The 14,087-nt window shown below is 42.8% G+C and overlaps 1 protein-coding gene across 6 annotated transcripts in view; it reads left to right on the top strand.

The window, feature by feature from the left end:
• The window catches only part of prdm10 (PR domain containing 10), a 202,691-nt gene that overhangs the window by 83,691 nt on the left and 104,913 nt on the right, over positions 1–14,087 (top strand). For all 6 annotated transcript variants that reach the window (XM_059638988.1, XM_048562397.2, XM_048562394.2 and 3 more), the window contains one exon: positions 6,328–6,400. In XM_059638988.1, coding sequence (XP_059494971.1) covers positions 6,328–6,400 — 73 coding nt within the window. The remainder of the gene's footprint in view (positions 1–6,327; positions 6,401–14,087) is intronic.

The raw sequence follows: 14,087 nt of genomic DNA, 5'->3' as shown, positions 1-14,087 counted from the left end.
AATACATTTTTGTTCTTGCTCTTATAACCTGTAACATGACTAGGATTGTAAAAAAGATTGTTGCAGAGATAGTAGGAACTGCTGATGTGGAGAATCCGAGATAACATGGTGTGAAGCTGGATGAACACAGCAGGCCAAGCAGCATCAGAGGAAGGGTCTCGACCCGAAACGTCAGCTTTCCTGCTCCTCTGATGCTGCGTGGCTTGCTGTGTTCATCCAGCTTCACACCGTGTTTTCTTTTGAAAAAAAGATTGTTTTGATGTGTTCAATTTCAAGTTTCTTTTCGCCTTTTTGAATGAGAGGCAACCGAACAAAAAGTAAATTACACTTGCTAATACATCTGTGCTAATAAAGTTGTGTACCACAGGTATGTTGCAACAAATTTCCACTCTCTTGAGTGACATCAGGATGTTGTCGTCTACAAACTTGAAGCAGACAGAACTCTCATACTTCAACATTTACTTCTGTTAACCACACAACCATGTGGGAGGTGTATTATATATTTTATATACAGGATATACAAATGTTGTTTTTAAGACTATGGATTTTAAAATAATGGCTTACAATTGGACATTATAGAAGGAGATCATTAGGCCTATTGAGTTTGCACTGATCCTCCAAAGAATATCCCACCTAGACCCACCCCTCAACCTAACCCTGTAGTCCTACATTTCCCATGGCTAAACCATCTAGCCCGCATATCCCCGGACACTATGGGCAATTCAACATGGCCAATCCACCTAACCTGCACATCTTTGGATTTCCGGAGGAAAGTGGAGCACCTGGAGGAAACCCATGTAGACATGGGGAGAACATGCAAACTCCACACACTGAGGCTAGCATCAAACCTGGGTCCCTGGCGCCATGAGGCAGCAGTGCTAACCACTGAACCACCATGCTGCATGTAGATGAAGTGTTTAAATGAAAAACAAAATCAGGCATTCCTTCTGAACAAATAATCTGGCCCAGTACTTTTCAAAGAGCAGGGATATCCTGGAGTGGTAATAGAAGATTGGCTTTACTGGTAGTTTATAATTGGTAGGCTCAACATTGAAGGCTATTTGCAGATTTTGGCTCAGGTTAACTGAGGAGTGATTTAAGCGTAGAAAAATTCAGAGATGGAAAGCTTTTAGGCCAATTTAGACAAAATGTGAATGGAGTCAGAAGCAAGCATTGTTTCCCCCTTAGAAAGGAGTTCAAGGAAAGCAGTTATCTCAGTTGAAAAGTTTAGCTCATGCAAATACCAAACCAGGAGTGTTTGGTTTTTAAAAAGTGCAGATTGCTAAAAGCTGAGAAAGTCTAAGCTGTCAGTTGTGAGAGTATTCATGTTAGAAAATGTCACAATTCACAGGAAAGAACTATGAAGTATCAGTGAAATTAAACTTAAAGATTCAATATAGAGGTGTAATTTCTCCAAATTTGATTCTCTCCATTAGTGTTCATGTCAAGAAATAGGATAAAACTTGATTTTACTGCAAGTTTTAAGATCTTTCCAACTGTGTTCTAATATCTAGATAATTTAACTTGTTCTGGTTTTTGTGTTGTGTGTGATAAATCCTGTTCTTTTGTTAAAATAACTGTCTGACCTCATGTAACTATGGGATATATTTCACCATAATTCAGCTAAGTGGCAATTAGGCGAGTGTCATGGAGGTTGAAGCTGAGCAAGATCTCTCACACTATCTTCCCAAATACACCTCATGACTTAATGTGCCATGGCTTTATATCACCTTGCTCACTGTACTCCTCCAGTCATCAAGGCAGAAGTACTAACTCTCCTGGGAGTCTTGGTACCGGTGCCATCTTTAAAGCTGAGCATGCATATTTAGCCAAGTGCTGTTAGTCTGAAACTTCCCTGAAATGGTTTGTGTGGCTTTTCCTTAAATATGTTGGACCCGGGGAAATTGGAAAACCCTTTGGGGCAGCATGGTGGCTCAGTGGTTAGCACTGCTGCCTCACAGTGCCAGGAACCAGGGTTCAATTCCAGTCTCAGGTGACTGTGCAAATTCCACACAGACATTCTCCCCATGTCTGCATGGGTTTTCTCCAGGTACTCCGGTTTCCTCCCACAGTCCAAAGATGTGCAGTTTAGGTGGATTGGTCATGCTAAATTGCCCATAGTGTTCAGGGATATGTAGGTTAAGCGGGTTATAGGGAGATGAGTCTAGGTGGGATGTGGACATGTTGGACCGAAGGGCCTGTTTCCACATTGTATGGATTCTCTGATTTTCTTTCCTGACACAGATCTAGAGATCCTGCTCGCACGGGGGAGGTTTATGGGTGCACACGGGGTGGGAGTGGGAGGGTGCACGGGATGGATGAATTTTTTTTTTTGCCTCCAATCTGGCAGAGACACCCACCCGACCAGACACTGCTAGCCGAGTTTGAGGTTGCCAGCTGAGTGAGTGTTATTGCAGCAGTTGGCAGAAAAGACTAGTAACACACAGAGAAAGTCATTTACCTTCCACACTCTGAGGGTAAGTACTGCTCCCTCGTACTCACTCACTGTTCACCCCTCCCACCAAGGCTCGTGGTCTGTCGCCCTCACTAGCACATCCGATACTTTCCTTTCCTCACTCTCTTACCCAGGAGACATCACCACGTCATTCCCACATTAGCACTGTTAGCTGACCCACCAACGTTCACTTCACTTTATCTCATTCCTGGGGAAAAAGGCTTCAGACGGATAGAGAGTGTCGGAGGTTTGCTTATAAAAGAAATTTGGGGAAAAAAGGGGCCACAAAATATCTTTGGCAGATAGGATTAAGGAAAATCCCAAGGTATTTCATATTAAGAGCAAGAGGATTACCAGTGAAAGAGTGAGGCCTATTCGGGACCAAAAGAGCAATCCATGCATGGAGGTAGATGCCATGGGTGAGCTCCTAAATGAATATTTCTTATCTTTGTTCACAGAGGAGATTTTGTTGGGATGGCGAGGTTCTAGGTCACAATAATATTAATAAGGAAGAGGTGTTAAATGTTCTAGCAGGCCTAAAGGTGCATAAATCCCCAAAGTCTGATGACCTATGTCCCAGGCTGCTATGGGAAGCAAGGGAGGAGATTGTTGGGGCCCTAACTGAGATATTTAATATTTTGCTGGATAACTGGAGGATAGCTAATGTAGTTGGTTCAAATCAAATTAGAAGGGCAGTAGGGATAGGCCAGGTAATTATAGACCAGTTAGTCTGATATCAGCAGGACAGAAATTTATTAGAAAAAATTCTTGACGGACATTGATGAATTAATACTCAAAGGCGGGAATTTGTTCAGAAATGGTCGCGCAGATTTATTACAGAGATCATGCTTGACGACTTCAATCAAATGTTTTGAAAATGTGACTAAATATGTTGATAAGGTATTGCACTTGATGTATTTTACATTGACTTCAGTAAGGACTTTGACAAGGTCCATATGGAAGACTGGTCCAAAAGGTAAGAGCCCGTGGGATCCAAGGCAAGTTGGCAAACAGTGATGGTGGAAGGTTGTTTTTATGATTGAAAGCTTGAGGGCAGTGATGCAGTACAGAAATTGCTTCTGGAACCCTTGCTGTTTGTTCTGTACGTTTAATGTCTTGGATGTGAATGTAGAAGTGAGTGTTACTGGTTTGCAGATGACATTAAAGTTGGTATTGTTGTTGATGGTGAGGAGGATGGTCTTGGGCTACAGCCTATGTTGATCAGCTGGCAAATTAGGCAGAGCTATGGCAGGTGGAATTTAATCCTGGTCATTGTGAGATGATGCATTTTGGGAGGCCTAATAAAGGAAAGATTTGTACATGAACGGTCGGTCCCTTGGGAGTACTGAGGAACAAAAGGACCTTGGTATGCAAGTCCATAGATCTCTGAAGGTATCAGCATAGGTAAACAGGGCAGTGATGAAGGCATATGCAATGCTTGCCTTCATTAGCCAGGTCGCAGAATATAGGAGCAAAGAAGTCTTGTTGCAACTTTGTATAGCATTGGTTAGGCTGCAGATGGAATATTATGTGCAGTGTCATCACACTAATGGAAGGGTTTGCTTTCACTAGTTCAATTTTGCCTGACGATCAACTTCACAATTCTGTCCTGCTGAACCTCTGTGTCATGCATGGTTTCAAAAGTCTTATTGTGTTTCAGTTTATCACAGCAGTACGCAACCTTAAGCCACACCTAAAACACCTGTTGACCATTCCCCTGACATTTGAGGTTATTCTACTGTTATTGTTCCCCAGTTTCTGCCACTATTATAGAGATGCGTTGCCTGATGTATCTCTTTCCTCGCTTCTTTTAGTTATGGCTCTTCTTCCATGTTGACACTGTGACTTATATCTGGTTAAACTCACCATTGCCACTATTGAGCTCTCTTCTCTCTCTGTGTAACTGCTAATGCTGAATGCCCCACAAGAACCATGAACATTGCTGGGAAGGACCATTTTCCCAGAAATATTTTTTCAGACTTTGGACCAGAAATATGCTTCTTTCTGAATGTTTAATGCCAGCGACCACCAGGAATCTGCTCACGTGTGACACTTTGGCACGGTCCAAGAATTTAAAAGTAAGCACTGAATTAGGATTCTTAAAAGATTTTTTTGCAGCCTTGCATATGGTCTGTTGAATTCAACCTAGGACACTCCATTCACTGTCTTCAACGTTCAGTTCGTTCACCACTGATATTCAGTCGCAGCAGTGTGTACCATCTACAATGTAAACTGCTGTGACTCACCAAAGCTCATTTAACAGCACTTTCCAAATCTTCAACTTCTGGTAACACAGGATCAGGGCAGCGGAAACATTGGAACACCATCGCCTGCAAGTTCCCCTTCAAGCCAGACACCATCCTGACTTAGACCTAGTTTGCTGTTCCTTCACTGCTGCGAGGGTCGAAATCATGGAACATTTTCCCCCTAACCACGATGTTGTGTACTTAGACCCCAAGAACCACGGTGTTTTGAGAAGGCAGCTCTCTGTAGTCATCCTGGGTTCAATATGGATAGACAATAAATGTTGGCTCACTCAACAAGATTCACGCCCATGAATTAATTGAAATAAATTCTTATACGTAATAACTTCCAGCTTTCTAAACTTATTGAAGTCTGACCATGTTCATACTCACTTAACGGATCATCTCTTTCTTAAATTTTGTCCAAAAGTATTAAAAAATTATCTGAACCATCTGGAGGATCCAGCTCTGAGAATACTTTACACTTGGTTTTGTTTTCAGTTTGAAGCAACAATGCCAAATTGCGCCTTGTTTTCTTCTTTGGTCAGGATGCTCATACTTCTCCGATTTTGTTTTTTTGGCTTCACAGAATTTCAAGTGAGAGATTATATCCTACACATATGTAGATAAACAGGAGCCTGGAAGAACACAGCAAGCCAGGCAGAGTCAGGAGGAAAAGAGCAGTCAATGTTCCTCCAGATGCAGCCTGGCTTGCTGTGTTCTTCTAGCCTTCCGTTTGTCCATCTTGGATTCCAGCATCTACAGTTTTCTTATCTCCATCCTACACATGCTTGGTTGTAGTCATTCTTCTGAAAAATAACTGCAGTTTACAGCCTTTCATCTGAAAAAGTGGCTTTTATTTCCAAACCTCCTCTTTTGAGAACCAACCTCTGTTCCCAGTATCAACTCAAATCTAAGTCTTTCGTGAAATTGAATTTGAGTCTCAGTCACGCAGTTTGTTCTGCGCAGAATAATACCTGAGGCCACTTTAATTCAGAGACTGAATAAATAATGTATTAATCCCAGTTGTGTGCCATGGTGAAAACAGTCATGAGGATTTAGCAAAAAAAAAGCCATCTCTACAGTGTATGGTTATTTACTTGAGATGCTATTGCAAAAACAAAATGGCTACCACCCAGATTTTGAAAATGTATTGGAAACAATTTTAACAGTTCTTTATTTCATTCCTTGCTACTACTAGCTATTTGTTGACTAAATAGCTTGGTTGAACAATATTTGAAATTTGTGATTGATAGATTTTGTTCTTCCGTGCTGCTGGTTTATTGCTCTATTCTACACTATTTAAGTTATGATTTGCTGTAGTTGGCATTGCACAAATATGATATGGATATAATTGTGTTGTGTTCATATTTATTGACTTTCTAGCATGGGATACGTAGCACAGAGTTTGCAGCAGGCCATGATTGAATGGCAGAGCAGACACAACGGGCCAAATAGTCTTAATAGTCTAATGATCCTTGTAAAGCTACAGTTGGAATATCTAATTGGATGATAAAGTTGTGACTCATCGCAGAAAGGAAATGCAAGGTCTGCTACGAAGCTCATGGGGTCATGCTGACCATGACCAATAGACTATGCTTCTAAGACTTGGTATCTATATACTTGCAGGTGTGGTATGCAGCATCATACGCAGACTTCGTGGAGCGGAAGATACATGACATCTCTGAAGAGGAACGGAAAGGTGAGTGATGGTTTCTCTGACCCAGTATGAAGGGTGAACAGTCAGTGGACTCTTGAGTCAGCTTGATACTGCTTTAGTTAATGAAAGAAACTTATATTTCATCTTTAGTAGCCCAATGGCAAATGTCAACTGGAAGGTGAGGAACATGGCCGTTTCCTGGTGTAATACGTTGTACAAGATACGGATAAAAATATTTTAGAAATGGAATGAGGCACATTTAATTAGTAATCTCCCAATAAAATATCTTGTCAGAAAAGAATCATGACCATAGTATTAAATTCCATGTAACTTTGAGAATTACATACTTGAGCCTCAAACAGAAGTCTTGAAACCAGTTACATTGGCCTGAGGAGATAGCTGACATAGGTTGATTGGGCAATAGAATAAGATGTATAAAAGCAAAACACTGCAGATGCTGGAGATCTGAGAGTAGAACAGAAAATGCTGGAAGAACTCAGCAGGTCACGCAGCATCTGTGGAGAGAGGAACAGTTAATGTTTCCAGTCCCATGACTTCTCTCAAGCTCTGAAGAAGAGTAATGGGACTTGAGATGTTATCTCTCTCTGTTCCTACTGATTTATATATTTCTTTCTTTTTATTAGTTTTTAAAAACTACCAAAATACTTTCAATTTATAAACAAAAAATTCAATTAAACAAAAATCCATCCATGGCTTACAAGGGAAAGTAGTGATAGCAAGACATTAAAATTAGACACTTGTAATGTTCCAAAATTAGTAGTAAATCAGTGGATTAATCAAGTGTTTTAGAAGACAAGACAAAAAGGTTGATAAAGAAGAGGAGAAAAATGGAGTGGGTAACTAGTCCAAATGAGAAAATTGATTGTTAAAAACTGCCAGTATACAAAAAAAAGTAGTTGAAATAAATGATATGCTTTGTGTCTATCTTTACAATAGAAGATACAAATTACAGACCAAAAATAGAGGATGACTGAGGGACTAATAAAACTGAGGAACTTAAAATAATGCATATTGGCAGTATGAGAGAAACATAACAGGCCAAAATGTGAGGGCAGATTGTGTAGTTTGTATGGAGTTTAGAAAAGCCTTTAACAAAATCCCACGTGAGGGACTGATACAGAAGGTAAAAACACATGGGATCCAAGATAGTAGGAACTGCAGATTCTGGAGATCCCCAACTCATCTTTACCATGGACGTCCAGTCCCTATATACCTGCATTCCCGATGCAGATGGCCAATGGTCATGCTTCTTCCTGTCCCGCAGGCCTGACCACTCCCCCTCCGCTGATACCCTCATCCGCTCAACCAAACTTGTCCTCACCCTCAACAAATTCTCTTTTAATTCTTCCCACTTCCTACAGACAAAGGGGGTGGCCATGGGTACCCACATGGGCCCAAGCTATGCCTGCCTCTTTGTAGGGTACGTGGAACAATCCCTCTTCCAAAGCTACGCTGGCACTATCCCCCACCTCTTCCTCCGTTACAGTGATGACTGTTTTGGCGCTGCCTTGTGTTCCCACGAGGAGCTCGAACAGTGCATCCACTTCACCAACACCTTCTGCCCCAATCTTAAGTTCACCTGGACCATCTCTGAAAACTCTCTCTCCTTCCTGGACCTCCCTGTTTCCATCTCTGGCAGCCACTTGGAAATCGATACCCATTTCAAGCCTACCGACTCCCACAGCTACTTGGAATACACCTCCTCTTTCCCACCTTCCTGCAAAAATGCCATCTCCTATTCCCAGTTCCTTCACCTCCGCTGCATCTGCTCCCAGGATGAGGCATTCCACTCCCGAACATCTGAGATGTTCCCAGTGGTCTAGAATGCCCTCGACTGTGTCTCCTGCATTTCCAGCAACTCATCCCTCACACCCCCTCCCCACAATAACAGCCAAAACAGAATTCCCCTCATCCTCACATACCAACCCACCAACTTCCGGATCCAACGCATCATCCTCCGACACTTCCGGCATCTGCAATCTGACCCCACCACCAAAGACATTTTCCCCTCGCCACCCTTAATCTGCTTTCCAGAGGGACCACTCTCTCCGTGACTATCTCGTCCGCTCCACACTCCCCTCCAACCTCACCACACCTGGCAACCACAGGAAGTGCTACACTTGCCCCTACACCTCCCCCCTCACCCCCATCCCAGGCCCCAAGAAGATCTTCCGCATCAAGCAGATGTTCACCTGCACATCTGTCAATGTGGTATACTGTATCTGCTGTTCCCGTTGTGGCCTCCTCCACATTGTGGAAACCAAGCGGAGGCTTGGGGATCACTTTGCAGAGCACCTTCGCTCGGTTCACAACAAACAACTGCACTTCCCAGTCGCGAACCGTTTCAACTCCCCCGCCCACTCCTTAGACGACATGTTCATCCTGAGCCCCCTGCAGTGCCACAACGATGCCACCAAAGGTTGCAGGAACAGCACCTCCTATTTTGCCTGGGAACCCTGCGGCCCAATGGTATCAAATGTGGACTTTGCAAGCTTCAAAATCTCCCCTCCCCCAACCGCATCCCAAATACCAGCCCAGCTTGTTCCCGCCTCCTAATCTGTCCTTCTCCCACCTATCGCTTCCTCCCACCTCAAGCCCCACCCCATCTCCTACCTACTAACCTCATCCCGCCTCCTTGACCAGTCCGTCCTCCCTGACTGACCTATCCCCTCCCTAACTCCCCACCTACCCTCACCTTTACTGGCTCCACCCCCACCTCTTTGACCAGTCTGTCTCCTCTCCACCGATCTTCTCCATTAACCATCTTCTATCCACCTCCTCCTCTGTCCCTATTTCATCATCCCCTTCCCCTCCCCCATTTCCGATGAAGGGTCTAGCCCCAAAACGTCAGCTTTCCTGCTCCTCTGATGCTGCTTGGCCTGCTGTGTTCATCCAGCTCTACACCTTGTTATCTGGGATCAAGATAACTTAGCAAGTTGGATCCAAAATAGCTTAGTGGCAGGAGACAGAGAACAGTGGTAGAAGGCTATTTGTGTGACAAAACCTGCACAGTGTTGTACCGCTGGGATCCTTATTGTAGCTCAGTGGTTAGCACTGCTGTTTCTCAGTGCCAGGGAACTGGGTTTGATTCCATCTTTGGACAACTGGTCATGCGGAGTTTGCACATTTTTTTTTCTATGTCTGCAAGGGTTTCCTCTGGGTGCTCAGTAGATAAAGGGATAACAAGGTGTAGAGCTGGATGAACACAGCAGGCCCAGCAGCATTAGGAGTAGGAAGGCTGACGTTTCCAATATAGTAATATCCCATAAATACACCCTGTGGGGCAAAGATAAATTCTGACACAGATTCTTGTATGCACTTCTCTCATCCAGAAGGAAAAAACATTCAGAGAGTAGCAGCCTGGAGATATTCACTGAAGCTTCCAAATCGGTTGAGACCCCAAAAGCTTTTGATGCTACAGAGAAACCAAAACCCCAAATCCCCAAATCCTAATCTGTCAGAATTGCCGCACCCATTCAGGCTGTTTTTAAAAAAGGTACGAGGCCTCCCAAGCTGTTTACTCTAATGGTCTTAGCTAACCAGCTTTCTACCTCTTGTTCAAACTTTCAGTTAAAAGAAACCAGGACAGTATAACTTGTTAAAATTACAACATCATCACAATTAGAATGGGAAGTTATACGTTAACATAGTTGGAGGATTGATTAACGGATAGGGCAGGGATAAATAGGGCATTTTCAGCAGAAGTCATTGGTTGTCAGGTTCTGCTGGTCGTGATCGGTTGCTGTTGATTCCCCTGGTATGGGACAGACCTGTGTAGATAATTTACTGACACAGGCCTGACCCGTACCAGGGGAACCAACAGCAACCGACGACCTCCAAAAATCACTGACCCGACCAACAGAGCCTCAGACACATCCTCTAGTGAAAACCAGCTAAGGAAAATCAAGTACTCACCCAGTAAATCCAAAACGTGTCCTACAGCATCAGCAGACTCAACCCAGACTGAAGGCCTACACTGCCCAAAGTCTTCATTGAAACACCGGCTATGGCACGTGGGAATGGCCAGAGGCATTTCAAAGTCGCATTTGTCCCCAGTGGTGAGCTTATGGTCTCAGGATCCCACCTTATCCAATCTAGCTAGAATTTAGGGAAACCCCAGGTTGCATCAAGGTTTTGAAAACGTATATCAGATTTTTCCCTCAAACTTTACCTCTCCACTATTTTGTCAGATATGAAGTTTCTTATCCCTGGAAACTTAACGTAAACCTCTTCTTCACTCTTCAGTGCCTTCACTGGTCTAACCTGTGGCTTATACAATTCAACATAATATCATGGAATCATACAGCACAGAAACAGACCCTTCAGCCAAACTTGTCTGACCAGGTTTCCAAAATGGAACTACCCCCATTTGCCTGCATTTGGCCCATATACCACAGTGGTGGAGGCTGGTACAATTACAACATTTAAAAGTCTTCTGGATGTATATATGAATATGAAGGGTTTTGAGGGATATGGGCCAAATATTGGCAAAGCGGTGTCTAGATTTATTTGGGACAGCCTGGTCGGCTTGAACACATTGGACTTGAAGGGTCTGTTTCTGTGCTGTATATCTCTATGACTTTACCTTTAAATCTTTCCTATTCATTAACTTATCCACATGTCTCTTAAACATTGTAACTTTACCTGCATTCAGCACTTTCTCTGGCAGTTTATTCCACACACAAGCCATTCTCTGTGTAAAAAGTCCCTCATTTCTTTCTCCTCTCACCTGAAAAATATGCCCCCTAGTTCCAACTCCCCCAACCCAGGGAATAAACCTTATCATTTCACCTTATCTATGCTCCTCATGATTTTATAAATCTCAATAAAGCCACCCCTCAACCTTCAAAGCTGCAATAAAAATTGACCCAGCATTACTAGACTATTTTTGTATTGCAAACCCTCCATTCCAGGCCACAACCTGGTAAATCTTTTCTGAACCCTCTCCAGTTTAATAATATCCTTCCTATAACAGAGTGACCAGAACTGCATACAGTATTCCAGAAGAGGCTTCACTAACATCCTGTGCAAGCTGAACATGGCTTGAACACAACTTCTAAACTCACGCAAGGTCTGAGTGTGCTAAACATCTTTTTAACCATCCTGTCCACCTGTGATGTAAATTTCAAAGAAGTATGTACTTGAATCCCGAGGTGTCTGTGTTCTACAACACTACCCAGGGCCCTACCACTAATTGTATAAGTCCTGTCTTGTTTGTCTCATCAAAATGCAAGACCTCATAGTTAGCCAAACTAAATTCCATCTGCAATTTTTCTGCCCATTGACCCATTTGATCAAGATGCCTTTGTAATCTTAGAAAACTTCCTGCACTGTCTATTATGCCACCAATTTTGGTGTCATCTGCAAACTTACTAACCGTGTTTTCTATTATCATCTAAATCATTTATATAAATGACAAACAAAAGAGGAAGCAGAACCAATCCCTGTGGAACGCCTCTGGTGCCAGGTCTGCAGTCTGAAAATCCTCCACCATTACACTCTGTCTCCTGCATTAAGCTAATTAGGTATCCAATTGGCAAGCTCACCCTGAATCCCACGTGATCTATCCTTACTGATTTGTCTACCATGCGGAACCTTGGCTTTACTAAAATCCAAGTTAACAATGTCCGCTGCCCTGCCCTCATTGATCCCTTTGGTTACTTCACTGAAAGCCCTATTGAGTTTGTGAGACATGGTTTTGCTCGCGCAAGACCATGCTCACTATTCCCCATCCATCCTTGCCCCTCTCCCAATACATATAAATCCTATCTTTCAGGATCACTTCCAACAACATATCCACCACCAGTGTCAGACTCATGTCTATAAACTGCTTCTTACAGCCTTCCAATGGCACAACATTAACCACCTGACAGTCTTCTGACACCTCACCTGTGACTGTTGATGATACAAATATCTCTGCCAGGGATCCTGCAATTTCTTCTCTACCTTCCTGCAATGTCTTGGGATACCCTTGATCGGGGATTTATCTACCTTTAATGCATTTTAAGACCTCCAGAACCTCCGCTGCTGTCATGTGGACTCTTCAGGACTTCACAATTAATCTCACCAAGTTCTTTCGCTTCCATGTCTTTCTCCACTGATACAAAATATTCATTTAAGATCTTTGTCATCCCTTGTGGTTCCATGCATAAAGGCCTTATTGATCTTTAATATGCCCTACTCTCTCCTTAGTTATTCTTTTGCCCTTAATATGCATGTAGAATCTCTTTGGATTCTCCTTAGCCTTATTTGCCAAAACTATCTCCTGATTTCACTTGTAAGTGTGCTCTTACACTCCCTATACTGCTCAAAGGATTCATTTGATCCCAGCTGTCTATACCTGACATATGCCTCCTTTTCCTTGATCAGAGCCTCAATATCTCCCTCCTCCTGCCAACCTTACCCACTAACAGCAACATACTGACTTTAAACTCTTGCTGTCTCGTTTTTGAAAGCTTCCCACTTGCCAGATGTCTCTTTACCTGGAAACAGCCTCCCCGAATCAACTTCTGAAAATTCCTACTTAATACTATCAAAATTGGCCTTGTACTGATTTAGAACTTTAATTTGTGGACCACCCTATCCTTTTCCAAAACTGTTTTAAAACTAATGGCGTTATTGTTACTGGTCCCAACATGCTCTCCCACTAAAACTTCAGTCACTTGCCCTGCCTTGTTTCCGAAGAGTAGAATGAGTTTTGCCCTTCTTCAGTAGGACAATCTACATTTTTATTGAGAAAGTTTTCCTGAACATATTTAACAAATTCCTCCCCAACCAAACCCTTAACCCTATGGCAGTCTATGTTTGGAAAGTTAAAAAGTCCCTATTATTAGAACACTTCTTACCACAATCTGTGATCTCCCTATATGTTTGCTCCTCAATTTCCCTCTGACTGTTGTGGGACGGGTTGGAGGGGGCGTGTGGCTATAATACAATGCCATCAAAGTGATCACCCTCATCTTATTTCTCAGTTCTGCTAATAAGTTTCATTGGATGATCCACCAGTAATATCCTCTTTAAGTACTGCTTTGCTGTTTTCCCTAATCATCAGAAATGCCACCTTCCCCCTCCTGTCTTGCCTCCCCTTCTACCCTTCCCTTAACATCTGTACCCTGGAATACTGAACTGCCAGTTCTGTCCCTCTGTCACCCATGTTTCTGTAATAGCTATGATATCCCAGTCCCATGTTCCCATCCATGCCCTGAGTTCATCTGCCTTACCTGCTTGGCCTCTTGCATTGAAATAAATGCAGTTTAATTCATCAATCTTCCTTCATTTTCTGCTGCGCATTTGCTTGCTTTCTATTTAACTTGCTCTGACCTCCCTGCTCTTAAATGCTATGCCCTTGTCAGTGAAGCCTAGAATTATGAATCCCATTATTACCAATTCTGTCCTACCTTCCCTGCCACCTTTAATGAACTGTGCACATACACACACAGGCCTCTTTGATCCTGTGCACCCTTTATTTTATTTTTATGTTCTTTGTATCAAATTGCGTCAACTCATAAATGTCTGCAGTGAACTTCAACTGCAAACTATCCACCACTCCGTCAACGTCTTGAAATTCGACACTTACTGCTAGCAGTTTGCAGTATTTTGTACAACTTACAGAGGGCGATAACTCATACAATCGTGCTTCGAAGTACCTTTTTAGTTTTGTTATACGGAGCTTGCATATTTGTATCTGGCATAGTTGCCAACCAGCAAC

The sequence above is a fragment of the Stegostoma tigrinum genome, chromosome 32 (genome assembly GCF_030684315.1).
Source record: "Stegostoma tigrinum isolate sSteTig4 chromosome 32, sSteTig4.hap1, whole genome shotgun sequence".
Lineage (NCBI taxonomy): Eukaryota > Metazoa > Chordata > Chondrichthyes > Orectolobiformes > Stegostomatidae > Stegostoma > Stegostoma tigrinum.
Note: the sequence above shows the minus strand (reverse complement) of the source record. Positions and strands in the feature narration are given on the sequence as shown.